Genomic DNA, 19474 nt, shown 5'->3' with positions numbered 1-19474 from the left:
TTTTATAACAGCCACGTTTTAGTGTTAGGAATTTATGATTGATTGTTTCAGCAGTTTTCAGTATTCATTTTATTGTTTAATGCTGTATATTTATTCCCATGATTCAATTGAGTGCTGTGTAACAGTTGACATGCGCAGTAGTTCACTTCCGGACTGTCGAACCAGAAGTACATTCTCAACATAAGTCGGTTCTCTTGACAACACTAACTCTTTGACGACGTACCACCGGATTGGCTACAAACCCGGAAACAGTGACGTTTTCAAGCTAGCTGCCTGTGTATCAGGAGAAATGTGCCATTTTCCAATTAATTATTTGGAAAAGCCCTCTTATTAAGAGCAAACAGCTAAGCTACACAAGTATCAGTCACTTTGGAGCAAGAAGTGGACGTTTTAAGGCAGTAGTTGTCGGTGTTTTCTCCTTCCAGCTGGACGCCTTCGTCACCTTTGTTTGTTGTCGTTTGCACCTTTCTCAGCTGGCCAGCGTACAGAATGGAGGTGGAGGCGGACAGCTTGGTGGCGGCGTCGGAGGATCCCGCCAGGAAGCGCAGGGTGCACGGCATGTTGAAGCTCTACTACGGGATCAACGAGGAAGGACAGGCCGTGGAGCAGTCGAAGTCCTTGGATCCCTGCGACATCAACGGGCCGCATTTCGACCCCGATGTTTTCCTCAACAAGGTGAGTGGACCACTGCTGTCATGTGAGCTGTTTCCATTGTGACACAACTCACTTAATGGCCTCTGCAGCACTGTATGCTATTAGCTGAAGCTTGTATGTAATGTTAAAAGCCTAGTCACTTTTCTATTTATGTTTGTTAGATGATAAAAACTATCACATCAATTAAACACAGAGGAACACACAGTCCCCATTTAGTATCATTAAGTTGCTTAGCTCACTGCACATATAAACAATACCCACAATGCCATCTGCTGATATATATATATATATATATATATATATATATATATATATATATATATATATATATATAGAGATATATCATGCTAATATTTGAATGAAAGGAAAGTGTCTGATATGGCTATCACCAGCAGCCCGTTCAAAGAGATGACATGCTACAAAGTCTTGTAATTCAGTTTCAGGACCAACCAATGAATGTTACCAGTACTCATTCACCTGACATTACTTCTCATGGAAATGGCACAACAACAACAAGTGCACTGGACATTTCTTTACACACACTGCATTATTTTCTTGCGGTTGAATGGTAGTTTGTGGATGAAACTTTTACACTGCTTTGGTTGTATCAGTTATGAAGTAAGCTGTTCTTAGTATTTCATATATACTGTTTTCAAGTGGAATTGTGACCAATTGTGTTTCCAAATGCAGCTTAGGAGGGAGTGCTCCCTTGCGGAGTTGATGGACCAGGAGACCTGCATGGTCAAGCAGATCCGCTCTTTGGACAGTGACATGCAGACACTGGTATATGAAAACTACAACAAGTTCATATCTGCTACAGGTAAGGGAACGTCTCGTTAAGTTGCTGTTGTTGTTAAAATGTTGTTAGATTTTGTTGCATTGTCCATATGCAGATCACTGAACCATCCTTGCATGTTTTTTTTCCAGACACCATAAGAAAGATGAAGAATGATTTCAAAAAGATGGAGGATGAAATGGACGGCCTGTCTGCCAACATGGCGGCAATCACAGAGTTCAGTGCTAGTATCAGTGGTACTCTGCAAGACCAGCACGCACAGATTACAAAACTCTCAGGTGAGACTTAAACTGGCCATTCGTTTGATATCAGTCTTGTAGACTTCAAGTTGGTTATTTCTATATTTTTGTCTTGTCATTTTCCACCCTAGGGGTTCACACTCTGTTAAGGAAGCTGCAGTTTCTGTTTGAACTGCCTGCCAGATTAAATAAGTGTCTGGAACTGCAGGCCTATTCTCAGGCGGTGAGATCCCACCGCCGTGCCCGCTGTGTGCTGCAGCAGTACAGCCACCTGCCCTCCTTCAAGGGAATTCAGGACGACTGTCACGCCATCATGGATAATTTGGCACAGGAGCTTAGACAGAAGTTCAGGTGGGGATCTCAAAACCTACATTCACAATAAAGAAGCCACCGTGAGGAAGAATCACAATCAAAGAGTCACGTTTATTGTTAACACCAAATGTGACTGACAGGTGCACCATGATTTTATGAACCATAGAAATTAATTAGGAATTAATAAATGGAATTCTAATTTTGTACAAATTCCTTTTAGACTGTTTTCATTATTGCAGACATTTGCGCTGCTCAATTTAAAAAGTAAATTAAGAAAACGTTTACCATAATACAGATGTTTTGTCTTTATTAAATGTTATGCTTGTCGGTACAAAAATATTTTTCCACATTGAATATCAAAATGTTAAAAGATATATCATTTCCTGTAGATCAACTATTTTTAACTGTTTTGTTGTTGTCTTAAAGGGATGGTGGGTCAAGCGCTAAAGATTTATCTGAGTGTGTGGAGCTGCTGCTACAGTTGGATGAGCCAGCAGAGGAGCTCTGTGATAAATTCCTGAGCCATGCGCGGTCTCGACTTGAGTCAGACCTCCAGGGTCTGGAAGCAGAGATAAGACCGTACCCGTCCGCCTCAGCCGTGAAAGATGCTTCTGCACGCAGGTTGACAACGACTCCAGCCGCTGGATCTCCGACTGATAACATCCCTAAAACGAGCAAAATCCCTTTTCCCACCTCAAACACTGACATCCTGGAATTCATTGACCGGGGCTGCAATGAATTTGTCAGCAGCTTATGTTTGGTAATAACATCCTATCAAGAACTCTTTATCACCCATGCTCAGACAGGCGAGCTTGCATCCAAAAACATTCCCCAGATGGCGAATGGTAAGTTGCATGCCTTTGTGGATGATCTGGCTGCTCGGTATTTCTCCCTCGTGGAGCGGAGGATTCAAGAGGAGAAAGGGGTCGGAGATAACTCCCTCCTGGTCCGCGCACTCGACCGCTTCCACCGCAGACTTCAGGCTGTAACCAAACTGCTGCCAGGCTCTGCCGTGCCAAACCAGGGGACTGAGATTGTGATACGGGCAGCAACAGAGCGGGTCAAGCAGTACCTCGCTGCCCTGCAGAGCTTCTACATGGACAGCTTGACAGACGTGCGGCAGGCCCTGGCGACACCTCGGCTCTCTGTGGCCGGTGCTTCAGCTGGAGGGGGATCTCTTCTAGGTGGACCGGCCTCTGGCAGAGATGCTCCGACTAGCCTGCCAGAGCTGCTCTCCTCCCTGTCAGCCTCTATTCTCAATCAGATTAAGTCTGTGTTGGCGTCAGTGCATCTCTTCACAGCGAAGGACATCACATTCTCCAACAAGCCGTACTTTAAGGTGAATAGTTTGTCTTGTTTATTTGCCAGTTAACAGCTTGCCCCAGAAAATCGTTTTCCACTTTAACCCATAGTGAGAGTGACCGCTGTTCATGTCTGTCTTCTCCTCACAGGGTGAATTCTGCAGCAAAGGTGTACGTGAGAGCCTGGTGGTGAGCTTTATAAAGTTTGTGTGCCAGTCTTCTCGGCAGTTCTGTGACAGTGCAGGAGACAAAGGAGGTTCGACTCCTCCGGCCCTTCTGTTGCTACTGTCTCGCCTCTGCTTGGACTATGAGACCTCTACCATCTCCTACATACTCACTCTCACAGATGAACAGTTCCTTGTGCAGGTAAATGGCTGTCACCATGCAAAAAAGGCCATATTGCACTGTAAAAATACATTTAACAGTATTCTTTTTTTGAAAGGAAACCTATTTCGCTAAACACAGGTCTTCTTCTTATTTTACTTCCTCAGCACCACAGTCCCGTAACACCCGTCACATCTTTATGTACAGAAGCCAGGGAGGCAGCACAGAAACTGTTGAACCATTATGTAAAGGTAGGTAAACGTTTTCACCTTCAACATACACTTACTTTTCTTACTGAGGAAAAAGAGAGACTTTGACGCAAGACAATAACTCTACAAACAACATTTTCTCACAAATATTTCATATTTTGTTGTGGGTTTTTGCAGGTTCAGGGTCTGATTATCTCCCAAATGTTAAGAAAGAGCGTCGAAACACGAGACTGGGTTAACACCATCGAGCCACGAAATGTCCGTGCTGTGATGAAGCGAGTAGTAGAGGACACCACCTCGATTGATGTGCAGGTCACAGCTCACAATTCCGCCATCTGCATTATATGCTCAAGTCCACAAATTATGCTTTCAACACCATGTAGGAGTAGCCTGTCTTATGAACCGTTTCTGCTCTACCGTAGGTCGGTCTTCTGTATGAAGAAGGTGTGAGGAAAGCACACAGCAGTGACTCCAGCAAAAGGACTTTCTCTGTCTACAGCAGCTCAAGGCAGCAAGCCCGCTACGCTGCCAGCTACACTCCAAGGTAAACTAGCTGTAAATATACTGGTGACATGATGAAACAAAGGGAAGTCCTCCAGCGGTTTTGTGTTTGTTTGGCTTAATGACAGCATTCGGAGACAGCACGTTTGGTTTCATTCAGCATATATTTACAACATATCAGACTCTGTCCAAGTAAGAATGAATGAATGAAGTCTCGGATTTACAAGTTTTTCTAATTTATCCTATAAATTTGAATAATTTAGGAAAGATGGAGAACATCAAAATTTCAAAAAGAGCTCTAGCCTAAATTTACGCCAAGATACATCACTACTCACTGTTGTCACTGTCACCAGTTACAAATGTCCACCATGAATTATTGTGTATTGTTCTATCCCTAAATACTTGGTAAGATATGGTGTGCGAAGGCATACAAACAGACGTAGACAGCAAATCTGTATTACTTCCTTCACTTTTACTGCAGGGGGGACAACTGTTACTGAGTTGTTTCTAATCATGAGAATGAGGTCATTGTTCTAATTGTGGAATCACTTGATTGATTTGTCTTTTGACTGCCTGCAGTGCTCCCATGGATACAAATCTACTGAGCAACATACACAAGCTGTTTTCAGAGAGGATTGACATCTTCAGCTCAGTGGAGTTCAACAAGGTGAGTGCAGGTCTTCGTTACGCGGCAGTGTAGTCTTTAGTGAAAAACATCTCTCACACACACTCACACATCCCTTCACTGTCCCAGGTCTCTGTGATAACGGGAATCATCAAAATCAGCTTAAAGACATTCCTGGAGTGTGTTCGCCTGCGCACCTTCGGCCGTTTCGGGCTGCAGCAGATCCAGGTGGACTGCCACTACCTGCAGATGTACCTGTGGCGGTTCGTCTCCGACGAGAACCTTGTACACTTCCTGCTGGATGAGATAGTGGGGAGCTCCGCCCACCGCTGCCTGGATCCTGCACCAATGGAGCAGAGTGTGATCGAAGTCATCTGTGAACGGGGTTAAAGCTCAAAGTGCACCACAGCCAGCTAGTCTTCTCAAAACACCAGATAACAAATACAGACAGAATAACTATACACTGGAATTGTGCATCCAAATTTTAAAGACACTCTCTTCCACAATTACTGGTAGATGTTGAATTTATGATCCAGATTAATTCTGTACTGTTAAAATGGCATAGGGATAGCACTTTAACTACTATAACAATATCAAGAAATCATCCAACACTAAAGAATATTAAACATTGGGCTGCTGTGTCATCAAAAACCTTCAGTGAATTTTAGATAGATCAAAATTACATTCCAGGCACTTGCCATACAAAGTGCACATGAGCCTTGAGTACTTGGGTTTAACATTACAATACTAATTTACAAACTATAGAATATGAGAAAAGAAACCCCTCTCATCTCCCCTACCTGCAAAGATAGAAATAAATGAATTATCCATAATGAAAGCAGAACGTTGCAGCACATGTTCTCTTTGAAGGAAATGTGTTCATTGTGAATACAGAATTTGAATGACTAAAGAGAAAAGTTGTGTCCTGTGGGAATCTCCTGTATTATTAAATTCTGTTAGGGTTTTTTGCTGAATAATTTGCAATCTGAATGCCATCTGATTATGTAATCCATAGCCTTAAAGTAACTACAGCAGATTTACTGTAACTCTTGCCTTGAGGTAAGTTGATTCTCTGTTTTCTGTGCATGCCTTTCACAGATAAACAGTATGTTAGGAATGGTTTAAATGTGTATGTCTACAATAAAAGTGTATGAATGTGAGATTGAAAATAGCTGTTCTTTCTTGACAAAACCAATTTGAGAAGATGCATTTAAATGTAGAGACTATCTTGTGATGGGATCACACCAGCCGTGATGCCAAATTGGACCAGGTGCGTAAAGTGGGGTGCCAATGGTTCCTACCCCTTTATCCCCATTGTCCTTGCTCGGAACACACCCATCTATGAGTTCAACATCATTTAGATGTCAACTACACATCTATAAAGATTTGTGACATTCATGTATCTTGCTCGGTGTTGATGCTATTGCATTAAAAAGCTGTCCACAGTCATATCAACACCTGGTTAAGTAGTGAAATCTTTGATAGTTCCTGCTTTACATTGACAATCACCAGGACATCATTTTGCCATGACAACAATGACAAACGGACTACAATATAATTTCTACTATATAACCGCCCTGGCACTGTGTGGCTGTTATATAGTAGAATTATATTGTAATCACAATTTTTTGAATTATAATTTATAAAAGTTCTGTTTATGTGTAGAAGGTTAGGAGGGCTATGACTGACTTTCTTCAAAGTTAGACTAATATTAACCAATCCAAATATAAGGATACTTATTTGAGTGCCTGATATTGGCAAGTATGTTTTTCTGACGGACAAACACTATTCTTATGTCATGTAAAAAAACATGAAATATTTCACAACGTCTGCAGCCTTAGTATGCACTGTCGCCACCTGATGAGCTCTTTTGATTGGCCTAACCCTCTCGTATCCACCCTCTTCTGATGATTTCGGGACGATCTGATTGGCTTAGAGGCCGTTTCGTGCTATTCAACGTGTTTCGGGGGCGTCTCCCTCTGCATGCTGCTGGATGGGCGCATTGATTGGAATACCATCTCAGTCCCATCTACACCTCCATGCTTTACACCGGTAAGACACTGTATTTGCTGTGTTACAAGACACACGGCTTTTTGCTTGTTGTATACGCTGTAAATTACCTGCAAAGCCATTGTTTCTCGCGCCCTCGGATCATTCTAGCATCCGCAGGTAATGGGACAGCAACTAACGTCAAACGGCCTTTCGTCTCACGGTTCATCATAGAAGTGTAGCTGCTCGGACACACAAGAACCAACCTGAACTTTGTTTCGGTGGTTTACGACTGCAGGCGCAATACTACTACACTACAAATTAACAGCTTATCTAAATAATGTTACAGAATTACAAAAATTGCTCAAGTTAAAGCTCATTTTAATATACGTTTTCTGACATCAACGTTGATTTCTCTTGCACTTATTTATTTGTCTGGTTTTTTTTTTTACCCCGGTCGTCCTGTGATAGAATGTCCTTGAAGGCAGCATTATTAGGGTTACCCTTAGGCATCCCCTTACTCACAGATGTTTTCTGTGTGAAAAGTCTGTGGGAGTAATTGTGTCACACTGACCAGTGGTTTTAAAACAAAAAGTACAAATACCCTGATGTAAAAATACTCTGCCACAAGTTTAAGTCCTCTATTGAAATGTGTGTGTTTAAGTATAACCAGCAAATGCACTTAAAGTATCAAAGGTAAAAGTCCCTGAATAGTGCTAAATATATTATATTAGTCTATTATTATTATTAATAATATTATCATTATTGATGCGTTATAAGTCAGGCTGCGTTTTAATATAGCAGGTAGAGTTATGCCGCTTTGATCCAATTTATAACCTGTTGGCTAGATGACATCTGTCACACTATCGTGATAAAACTTTCTTGTACAGTTTGGCAACTTCAAGTAAATCCTAGCATAGTCACTGGTAGCTGAAGCTTTAAAAACATGTAGTGGAGTTAAATATTACATACTAACATAAATTAGAAAAACCTGAGTAAAAATACAAATGCATTGGTTGTTCCTAAGTTCAGAAATACTGCTATTAACAAGGATGTTTAGCTTTTGTTGCAAATCAAAATTCACCATCATCTGAAGTCTCTCCTAGTATTGTCATTTGTACCAATAGTCATTGCCATCTAATTACAATTTATTTGTCTCCCAAATGTCTTTATTTTGACAGAGCTACTTAACTATTTTCACAGGAGACCAATAATGAGGCCAAACAGTCAAGCGCTCAAACACAGATCCTCACATGACACAGAGAGGGAATTTGGAGGAGCCCTGGGTGAGTCACAGCAGGCCTGACAATTTTTCATTACACTGTGTTGCTCACAGATAAGAGCTGCTTTTCTGTACAAACTGTTGTACACTGATGGTGAACTTCAAGTGGAACATGTTTAAACTGCATTTCTTAGTGAACAAAAGCAGATTTAACGAAAGGAAGAACTGAACGTCAGTGAGGTTTACAGCCGGCATACAAAAAAGCATTCATACTAATTTACTTTTTGTGAATTATAGACACTGTAATGATATTTGTTGTGTCATAAAATCATAACGCTTAGAACAACAGAAATAATAATACAGAACTCGCTGCAGTAAAGATCACAGCATGAACCCTGACTGTTCAATACAGCTATAATTAAGAATCAACACTACCACCCAAGTAAAATTTGTCACTGTAGATATGAAATTAATGAGAAAACGAATACATCACATCTTCTTTGTGTGTGTGTGTGCACAGTAGTGGTGCTTCTCCCGCTGCATTCCTTATAGTGAGCATCACATCCAATTTGCTCTCCACTTGTTTTTAAAGTAAAATCATGTTTTGAACATGATAGCTGAGCTCGCTGCGGACTACAGATGTGGAAATAAGATGTGGTACATTACATAGTCTCACTCTTCTCCATTAATTATATATATATATACAAGTTTTCCCTCAGATGTCGCTTCATTGCTTCTGAAAAGTTCTGCTCAGTGACGTCAGTCAGGTTGTCATCTCACTCTTATCTGTGATATCTCTCAGGTGCTTTATGCATACCCGTCCTTCTCCCATTGACGGTGCTGTTCCTGATTGGTGTGAGTCGATCCCCTGAGGCCAGTGTGCTCCAGTGGCCCCCTCCACTCCCCTCCACTGACCAGCTATGGGACCCTCTGGCCCTCGTGCTTCTGCTGGGCTGGATTGCTCTGCATGCCCTCCTCTATGTGATGCCATTAGGAAAGGTATGACCCGTTCATCAGCCTGGCTCTAGGTTAAATTTACATTGAACCCGACTGTGGTGATGAACACATCAATAAAATGCTGCGTCTGGGTAAAAAATGTTGTAGGTCATATGGTGGCTTTGATGAAACAACTCCCCATAGAAGCTCCTGTTGTGTGTTAAAGTAAATCTATATATACTCAATGATAAACATTGATTTCTGAAGGAATGTTGTAGTTAGGTGATAATTAATACTAATAGATTAAAAATATATTATTGTCTTAACTTTCAGTGGAATTGTGATCTGAATTTTGAATATGATCATATAGTGCAATCATTGGGCCTCATATTTAAAGAGCATGTGGGACGGATATAGATCTTCTTGCCTCAGCGAAAACGCAGCAAATCGGCAAAATGTAAAACTATTCCTTTAAAGACATATTCATGGTTATCTGTGCTAAAATATATTGTAAGTAGCAGAAGCTGAACAATCATCATAAAGTCAACAAACTGCTTACTAATGTTAGACATCGATTAGAAATGTTGCTAACATTAGCAACCATAGTTTATACCAGACCAAGAGAGACTGTAACTGCAAAAATATATTGAACAAGGGTGCGTTTAATTGTTTATGATTATACCTTTTCATTTGATAGAAGAGGGATATGTTGATTCTTCTTTCAAAGGTCACATAGTCCCACTTTAAAGTTATTGTCTTTACACACTCCAAGAGGTTTTTATGTGTAATGCTTGAAAGTGTGATACTTGCATATATAATTGCCATTCTGACATAAACTGATAGGGGACAAATATTCTAACTAATATTGTGATTAACTTAAGATAAGATAAGATAAGATAAGATAAGATAATCCTTTATTAGTCCCGCAGCGGGGAAATTTGCAGGCTTACAACAGCCAAATTTAGCATGACCATATATTATAAACACAATATTAAGCCTACATGAATTGCTATACTGTCATTAGATGACTTTCAATCCAGATATTGTGTTCTGAGATAAGACTTTATTGAGCCCCATTGAGAACATTCTTATACTTTGACTGAGCCTCTGACTCTGTTACAATTATTAATGAATACACAGAATATGTATGTGTTTAAATTCTAAATGAGTGTATTTACCTGCAGGTGTCTGAAGGATTAGTGCTGAGGGATGGAACGCGCCTCAAGTATCCCATAAATGGTATCTATATTACCAATCATTAAAAAAGACATGAGCATTGCAACACATTATATGTTTAGTTTTTCCTGACTATTTATTTTTAGGATGTAATATGCATATGTTAATGAGACAGTTTTGATCTTTTAGTCATATTGTCAGTGTGATTTTCTGCAATGTTGTTGAGCAGCAACTAGCTTTGTTTGTACAATGACTAATGGAGGATAATTATGCTCTTGAATGTTATTGTCTATAATATTGTAGTACTATAAAGTAATATTATGATAGCTATTCATATTTCACAGTTATGCTTGAGTCTTCAGGGCAATTGTTCTTTTTTCACATTTGTTATGCTTTGCTATAGTACAATTCACGTGCTGTGGCATTTCATTTCAAGTTTGATCCACAAGTCATGTTCCTTTATGTATCTTTTTTTTAACCTCTTAACACTTTCTAGCTATTGTGACCTTGAGCTAAAGTTTACTTAAGTTATACAATCTGAAGTTCCATCTCTTCCAACTTTTACCTTTTTTTTTTTTAACCAGCCTGTGTCAGTCTATTTATCTCCTGGCCACAACATTTAGCTTTGTTTGTTTCTCTCCCTCAGGTTTTCATGGCCTGTGCGTCAGCGGTGTGTTGCTGATGTTATTACTGGTGCTCGGGGCTCCTCTGGGGTATCTGTTTGAGCTGCTGCTGCCTCTAGCAGTGTGTGCAATAGCAGTCTCGTTCCTGTTCTCTGTCTACCTCTACATCCGCTCCTTTTGGGTCCCGTCTCATGCTCTCGCCTTGGGGGGCAACACAGGTGAGAGTTAAGGTTCATCACTAAAGGAAGCTTCCATCTTAAAATACTATTTTAAAACAGTTACTCGTGATGTAGTGTGCATTTGCAGGCCTCTTTTATTGTTTGGTGGATCATTTTGGTATTCCTCTGGGTAATAATCTAACGGCCAAGCTCTTCAGGAGCCTGCAGGCATCAAGTGAACACTCTTTCGAGTAAGCTGACCCTGCTACACAAAGTACACTGTGTGCTCTGCTGCATCTGAAGGCAGAAACCTGAGACCATAGAGTATTGCAATTCAGCTTCTGCTCGCTGATGATTATGTCCATCCTAGTTTTTGAAAAGACAAAATGAGCAAGGCTACAACAACATGTTGTCTCCAGTGCCATGCTATAGAGTCAAACCTCAAAAAGTGATTCAGTTCCCATGAAATTAAGATAAGATAAGATAATCCTTTATTAGTCCCGCAGCGGGGAAATTTGCAGGCTTACAGCAGCATAGAGTTAAAGTGCACACAAGAGACATAGTAAAGAAAGACAAGATAAAAATAAAAAATAAAAAATAAAAATAAAAAACAAGTATTATAAATAAGCAATAAAAACAGTAGAAAAACACAATAACTGAAATATAATATTTACAGACAGAAAAAAAAACTATATTAACTATTATTGCACAGTGTTTTTATTGTCATTGTCAAATTAATTAACATGTATGATTTTAACAGAATGTAGGTGGGCGAATTCAGAATCAATTAAGTAATTGGCTGAAGAGATGGATGGCAACAAAATGTTATGAAGATATATATTTGCAAAAATCACTCCAAAACTAATGGTATCCTCAACTGACTCTGATGTACAGCTTTTAGTGATAATTAGCTAAATAAGTTAACGTGCTAAACTAATGGTGGTGAACATCAGCATTTTAGCATACCTAAGTACAGCCCCACAGAGCTGCTAGCATGGCTGTACACTATTGTTTTTTTAAGATGAAACAAAATGGAAAACATTGTAGATCAGTTGATCTGTATGATTTTTGTTCTCAACTACAGTTACTGTTCCTCTGTCTGCTTACAAACAGCCTAAAGCAACAAATTCATGCTCCTTTTCTGGGGTTTGTTAAAGGGTACTCAGGTCAATTGTAGAAAAATTGCTGAAAGTAACGGAAAAAAAGGTCAGATGGGCACGTAGAACACTTCACATCACCTAGTAACTGGTGCAATGGATTGAACATTTTTCGCAGCTGACATTTTACCCCGACCTTTAGAATCATTTGCCTAAATGGAATGTAGCCATAAATTAATGTTGTTGATTACAGCTGTGCTTTTTCTACTCTGAAATGATGCTGCGATGAAAGAAATGCACATTAATGTGACAGCAGATTTATCAAGCTAATAGACCTAAAGAGCTTTCGACTGATAAAGTAACATTTATTCTAACTGTCCTGCATTGTAATTTGTCTTGGGCTCCAAGCCGCTCCGTCACACAAAACACACAGCCAAAAACGTCACAATGCACATACAGACACATAACATAAATCATACACACATACACTCATGCATAAACATGCTTAAATTCACATGTTGAGTGTGAGGCAGTAGTTCATAACATAAAATGTAATAAATGACGATAGTTTCAAATAATAGAACCAGGTTTTATCACACCAGATGATAAATACGTCGTCCGTACACCAAGATATTTATATGAAGAATACTGATTTATGGGCCCATTGTGAATGAATTAATCATCTCCTCAGTTTTCTTCACATTCACAATAATGTGGTGAGAATTACAACAGTCAACAAACTGTTCAATTTTGAAAAGAGTTGAACAGAATTACTTTATGTGTCCATTTCTCCTGTGGATTAATTGTAGCATTCATCCCTCTGTCCTGTCTAGGAAATCCCCTCTATGACTTCTTCATCGGACGGGAGCTGAACCCTCGGATTGGAAACTTTGACCTTAAATATTTCTGTGAGCTCAGACCGGGTCTGATTGGCTGGGTGAGTTAACCTCCAAGGGTGAACAATCAATCCACTTTCAAATCCAACTATTTTTGAAAGTTTTGAATCCAGACACTGATTAAAATTTCTGTTACAAAGGTTGTTATATACAAATTGTTTTATATACTTACCCTATTTTGAGGTTAAAAATTGGGAAGCTGCCCCCAACCAAGTCTGACGAAATGTTAAATAATAAAATTTGCTTCAGAGAAATTGAATGAGACCTTGCTGTCATTATCTCATACATAAATAAAGTTATGCAGTTTAACAAATATAATCAATTTAAAAGCAGAAGACCTTAAAAGGACAAAGAATAAAACAAATGTGGCATAATTAAAACGTTTACTAAAACACAAAGCTTACTTTTTGTATTAACTGCTTGAAACTAAATACTTTTTTGGTAATATTTCACTTTAGTTGTTAGTCTGAATAATTTATAATGCTTACTTGTAAACATTAATTAACACTGATGGTGATCTCTGTTAGAGAGCCAAACAAGACCAACAGGTGGCGATGTTGCTCTCCACTGATCTTCCACAATAATTAGTATTCAGAATCAGAAACTTTTCTCCCTGATGACCTGACACAGTGAGACATTTGTTGGAGGGCAGGCATCATTATTTGTGTTTGAGTCATAATCAAATGAGACTAAATATAGAAATTCCAGTGAGAATTTCAAGTACGGTTCGTGAGATTACAGCAAGGTTCTCTTTATCTTCACTAGTCCCAATAAAACAACATATAAACACTAGTAAAGACAGTAAAAGGATGGAGTCATACTGGACATTTTTGAGGTAATGAGTACTTTATTTACCTTTTTTTTTTCTCTGTATTCACAGTATAAACAGTAAAACCTTTGCACATGTGAATGTTCTAAAGCCAGGTGCGTAGGAGAGGACAGAAAAAGCTCCCTCCAACTGGCTACAGACAGTGTGTGGGAGATGTTTGTTTCCTGTTGAATGTTTAAACTATGTGCTTTTAACTTTGAACATCTTACAATTGCTGAAAATGACATTTAAGACTCTTAATGATATGTTATATTGGCTCCTTCCAGTAGCACCGATGGAAAGATAAGTCATTACATGCTGTGAGAGAGAACATCTTTATTCATAGAATATGTAAAACAATATTTCACAACACAGTGGAGTAAAGAGGATCAAACTTAACTGATATTATATGTGAGGTATTCATGACAAGCAGTGATAATTCCAACATTTTGATTTCTTAACCACAAACCACTTCGTTCTCATGACAAACTGTCCAGCCCTCAAGTTATGAATACATTAGAATATTAATGAGTAAAATATACATAAAGATACTCTGTGCTGGTGAAGGTAACACAGATTTTTATAGATTTAATTTAATTTAATGGTAACATACACTCAGTGGCTACTTTTAAAAGGGGACTCTGTACAATCTAATGCAAGTCAATACAACAGCTGTGACATAATTTCTGCCTTTACAAAGCTTATAATATTCAGTTTTTGTTACAGAAATGTGTAATTTCAATCATTCGTTTATTAATAAGGTCATGTTTAAAGGTGGTGTTGAACTGGACATTTTCTTGTCTTCCTTATTTACATACATGAGAGGGACAGAATATTAGAAACAGCTCTGAATATAATGTGTTAAAACATATAAATAAAATGAGTACCTGTATGACAGGGCTCACAAAAACCTCCAAATTATTGTACTGCTGTTGTATTAGATTGCATTTGAATTTAAAAATGTTTTCTAATTATGTGGCCGCTGAATGTAAATAGCTATTGTCTGTGGAATGAATGCAACCACTGTGGTTATGTTCGTGTTGGATGCAGTTTTTGTTTCAGTCTCTGCTACAATGTTTAATGTTTTACCTGACAGCGACTTTTTGTTGTTCTCATCCAATTAATCACAAAATGAATTTGTCATCCAAAACTTGGCAAGTGCAGTTGAAAAATGTTGCCTAACTAGTGATGTTAATCAGTATTCCCTTCCCCTGTTGTTCTCTCAGGTGGTCATAAACCTTGGCATGTTGATGAAGGAGGTGGAGCTTCGCGGTTCCCCCTCACTCGCCATGATACTGGTCAACAGTTTCCAGCTGCTGTACGTGGCAGATGCTCTGTGGAATGAGGTGAAAGGTTTACAAAGTCAGCCATTAAGATTATTCTAAGTACTGCAGATCCTCATGACTTCAGACAAGTCTTTGTAACAATAATTATTAATTTATTATTTCCCCTGTATCCCATGTACTTTTTTGTTGAAACAGGAGGCTGTTCTGACAACCATGGACATTGTGCATGATGGTTTTGGCTTCATGTTGGTCTTTGGGGACCTGGCCTGGGTTCCCTTCACATACGGCCTGCAAGCTTCCTTCCTTGTTGTGCATCCACAGGCCCTAAGTTCACTCGGAGCAGCGTCTATAATAGCACTGAATGGTAATCATGTGTGAGCTCTTGTTGATATATGTTAAGGTCATTGTTAAAGATGACCACCATAACATTTGTCTCTTTGCCATCAGGTATTGGATATTATATTTTCAGAAGATCCAACTCACAGAAGAACCAGTTCAGACGAGACCCTACACATCCAAGTGTTGCAAGTCAGTCATTTTAAAGACTCTGGCCTTTTTATTGTTGTCTCTAAATCAATACAAATACTCCCACTTGTACTCTTTCACATATGATTTCTTATTATTTGTCTCAACACATGCTTTACGTAACAGAGTGAAGTGGGTGTTTATCTCTGAAGTGACTTGCACTTCTTGCACTCAGAAAAATGTACATGCTCCCCTTGCAGGACTGGAGACCATCGCCACAGCAACAGGGAAACGTCTGCTGGTGTCTGGCTGGTGGGGGCTCGTCCGTCATCCCAATTACCTCGGTGACCTCCTCATGGCCCTGGCGTGGTCCCTGCCATGTGGTAAGACAGCTTAAAAGCCTTTGCAAGGCTCGTATTGCATGCAGGCCACACTGACGTGACACAATCACAGAAAGTCATCATTGGAAAATGTGGATTAGTGTTTATCGTATCCAGCGATATTTATCATTAGAAACAAAAATGTTGGCATTGGCGTTTTAACGACACAATTTTTTTAAACTGTACATGTACCTCTGTGTAGATCATAAATTCTGTACAGAAGGTGGCCAAAATAACTGTAAACTTACAATACAATCCAGAAAAGCTTGGTGAAGCGACTGTCAGACACGTTGATTAATCTAAATGTTAAGTTAAGATGTTAAGTGTGTAGCTTTGTTGAGAACAATTTATTTAATTATTTAGGGCTGAGTGTCTTAATCAATACAACACCCAATATACACAAAACAACATACTTTACTTTATGTTGAAAAAGCCTTTTTATTAAACAAAGGAGGCTCAAAATGTGAGCACATTTTTCACATCCAGTAGAGCAATGGTAGCGTTTATTTGGAGTCATGTTTGTAGTTACCTAATGAGATAAGTCAAATATTCAGTTTCTTTTGTAAAACGTTGTCACCTCACAGCAACATTATGCAAGAATTGGTATTTTTGCCATTTGGAGCCCCTACAGCTTTGTAGCTGAACACCGCTATCATAAAAACATAGACAGCTGTACAGAAGCATTTATTAACAAGCTGAAGAACTTGGAACTAGCAAATATGACGTCAGAAGCCAAAGAACAATGTTGACTCACAAGGTAGACTGATATTATTTTTAAAACCAAAAGAAATAAAGAAGAATGACACTACTAGTGTTTTCAACCCATTTACATAGTTTGCTAAGCTCCATGAGACGGGGATGACACTGATAAGGTTACAGCCTAAATCTAAACTAAATGTTTCATAAATAACATTGGCAGGGGTCTTTTGTCGGACAGTCAGTGTCTTCATGTTAGCCGTGAGACAGATCACCACAGCTACGTCAGGACAGTAACGGTTTGCAACCCTGCATTAGTTTGCTCAGTCAAAAAAGTATAGTTCATGTATTGCTCACAGGGTATGAGGTCTGACTTTTACAACAACGTTATTGCTTTCAGGCCGGGAATAAAAGGAACCATTCTCTAGGGATGACTCAAATAGCTTTACTGGGTATTGGTGACAATGGGGCAGATCTATTCAATTCAATTTTATCTATATACTTTATACATTATATAGTGGAAGTTTAATTCCTGGTTAAGTATTGATCAATTTGATGCTGCATTAAAATGCTTTTCACTTGAATTGTAAATACTGTTAATTTTGGTGATTCCTTACCAAGTTGCTGGTGTACGTTTTTATTTTAAGTTGCACAATGTTGATTTGAGGTAAGTTATTTTAGAAATAGGTGCTTACTAACGAGTAAATCTTCCACAATGGTCTGTTATTAAGGCCAGCCACTTGGTTCATATAGCATTTTGAAGCTCTAGTTTGTTTCTTTATTGCCCCTTTTTCAACAGATTTAGACCCCTTTTCTCTTATTTGTTTGTCTAAAAATAAATCCAGTGCATCAACCAGATACTAAATGCTCCACGCTTAGCCGCTTACTGTGTGTCTGGTGTTGCGCAAATATTGTGCGGTGGGTTTCTAGAGCTTTTCACTGAAAACAGATGCATAATGCGTCTGCAAAAACATTATCAGAGCAGTGAGACTGAACCAGAAACAATAAAGCTGCAGGCTGGAAAATTAAAACAATAAACTGAAAGACGCTTATTAGCTCCCTAGAGCTGAGGGGAACTGTCACGTCATGATGATCTATGGGTTTGTCCCTTCCATATACAAGAAATATAGGGATCCATTGTTGCTGTGAAAATATTGATTTTATAGCCACTAAAATGGCGAACAAAGTTACAAATCTGACAATCTTCAGTGACTGACAGTTTCAGATACTCTGTGTTATCAAGACATTTTGATGGCTACCAAAAAAGCATGGTATTTCCTTCCTGTCCTTATTAGATAATCATACCATTTTTGTGACTGATGCAGAAGCAATAAAGGCAGAAACAATGTGTTCTCTTTGTTCCTCTGTAAGCTGCCTTATGTTCCCGTGAAAACTCACTCCCTGAAATGGTGTCTGTCAGACTTTTGTTACAGCTGACACATACTGCTCATTATTCAAACTTTATGTGACTCACTGGTGGAGCTGCCTTTGTAATTGAGATGTACTGTAGAATCTGCCTAAATGCCGTTGCAAAAAAAATCACAAACGGCTAAATTATGCACTCAAAAAAAATTATTCATGACAGCATTTTCAAGACGTATATAAGCTGCACTGACAAATATGAACATCCAGACCCTGACGGAATTACTTTTTTTTGGTAATGTATTTAATAATGTTTCAGGTGTTTACTTGATTACAGCTTTTTTATGTCATTTACATCATTCAATGAGGTCAATAGTAAAAGGTGTCAGTTTTTCTCTGCTGTGATGATAATTCATGTGTGATTCATTAATGTCACTTTTTTCTTTGTCGTTATGTTATGTTTCCTCCTACTTAAAGTCTATCCTTTGTGTCTTTTCTGTAGGTTTCTCTCATCTTCTGCCTTACTTCTATGTCATATATTTCACTGTCTTGCTGATTCACCGAGAGGACCGTGATGAGAGACAGTGTAGGGCCAAATACGGACTAGCATGGGACACCTACTGTCATCGTGTCCCCTACAGGATCTTCCCTTATATCTACTGAACTGGAAAGCAGACACGTGGAACGGGACCAAAACTGTCTCCAACACAAACTTAGCAATAACTTAAAATGTAAATCCATTTTCAGTTACACAGACCACAAACTATTATCCAGTGCTGCTACTGGGTATCTGCAGGGATCTCATAATTTCTATCGGCCTTGTTTGGTAAGGCTGTGGTTCAGTCACAAAATGATGTTCAATGGATCACTATTTCTAATTCATTGATTTTTTTTTAACTTTAAAACCTCTGAATCTGATTAAGGTAAATCAGTTTGAAGACACTTTTTCAGCTTAAGCATTCCAGAAAAAAAGGCCTTGTGAGTCTTTTCTCATAAAAATAATTGATATTTTCTTTCAAAAATGTAATGAAAAAATGTAATCCCAGAAAAATAAAATGCATTTCCATGTGAACATCAGTGCCTATTTAAATGAAAAGACTGGGTCACAGCATTGTTACCAACTTTCTTTTTTTTTTGTTTTTAATATCTCCTTTTTTTGTGTATCTGTTAAATACATTTATAAACAATTAAAAAACACCAAACAACACTTGATCATGTATCTTAATTGCCCTTATTAGACGGACAGTGACTCTCTGAGCATTGTGGTAATCACAAGATTATTGTGTTAGTATGGGTGAGCTCAAAAGCTTGAATGAAGAGTAGAATCTATGTCTTTTCAAGCCTGTGAAAATGGCAGCTAATCTCTGTGTATGTTTATAACAACCTCATCCAACCTGTTGACAACAAATTCATTAAATT

At 38.7% G+C, this 19474-nt stretch overlaps 2 protein-coding genes across 3 annotated transcripts; both read left to right on the top strand.

Moving 5' to 3' along the window:
- The first annotated feature begins 225 nt into the window (after positions 1-225).
- On the top strand, positions 226-6218 carry vps51 (VPS51 subunit of GARP complex). Its single transcript, XM_054625919.1, has 11 exons — positions 226-675; positions 1345-1474; positions 1582-1728; positions 1821-2040; positions 2428-3340; positions 3453-3668; positions 3794-3877; positions 4013-4147; positions 4258-4379; positions 4916-5003; positions 5091-6218. Exons 1-11 carry the CDS (start codon positions 490-492, stop codon positions 5349-5351), a joined length of 2502 nt encoding a protein of 833 aa, XP_054481894.1. The 5' UTR covers positions 226-489; the 3' UTR covers positions 5352-6218.
- Positions 6219-6941: 723 nt separating this feature from the next.
- On the top strand, positions 6942-19262 carry tm7sf2 (transmembrane 7 superfamily member 2). 2 transcript variants are annotated; one of them, XM_054626128.1, is made up of 11 exons: positions 6942-7013; positions 8154-8236; positions 8975-9171; positions 10293-10347; positions 10931-11125; positions 12996-13099; positions 15093-15212; positions 15348-15516; positions 15600-15680; positions 15878-16000; positions 18558-19262. In XM_054626128.1, exons 1-11 carry the CDS (start codon positions 6955-6957, stop codon positions 18716-18718), a joined length of 1347 nt encoding a protein of 448 aa, XP_054482103.1. In that variant the 5' UTR covers positions 6942-6954; the 3' UTR covers positions 18719-19262. The 2 variants fall into 2 exon arrangements, with proteins under 2 accessions (XP_054482103.1, XP_054482104.1); XM_054626129.1 differs by lacking the exon at positions 6942-7013 and adding an exon at positions 7073-7130.
- Positions 19263-19474: the final 212 nt, after the last annotated feature.

The sequence above is a fragment of the Anoplopoma fimbria genome, chromosome 24 (assembly GCF_027596085.1).
Source record: "Anoplopoma fimbria isolate UVic2021 breed Golden Eagle Sablefish chromosome 24, Afim_UVic_2022, whole genome shotgun sequence".
In the NCBI taxonomy this organism is placed as follows: domain Eukaryota; kingdom Metazoa; phylum Chordata; class Actinopteri; order Perciformes; family Anoplopomatidae; genus Anoplopoma; species Anoplopoma fimbria.
This window is presented reverse-complemented; position numbering and strand designations above follow the sequence as displayed.

Coding starts and splice junctions, on each gene's coding strand:
- tm7sf2 (XM_054626128.1), top strand. CDS start 6,955: ATGGGCGCATTGATTGGAATACCATCTCAGTCCCATCTACACCTCCAT. Junction 15,517..15,599: donor GTCTATAATAGCACTGAATG/GTAATCATGTGT, acceptor CTTTGCCATCAG/GTATTGGATATTATATTTTC. Junction 16,001..18,557: donor GGCGTGGTCCCTGCCATGTG/GTAAGACAGCTT, acceptor TCTTTTCTGTAG/GTTTCTCTCATCTTCTGCCT.
- vps51 (XM_054625919.1), top strand. CDS start 490: ATGGAGGTGGAGGCGGACAGCTTGGTGGCGGCGTCGGAGGATCCCGCC. Junction 3,341..3,452: donor CCAACAAGCCGTACTTTAAG/GTGAATAGTTTG, acceptor TTCTCCTCACAG/GGTGAATTCTGCAGCAAAGG. Junction 4,380..4,915: donor GCTGCCAGCTACACTCCAAG/GTAAACTAGCTG, acceptor GACTGCCTGCAG/TGCTCCCATGGATACAAATC.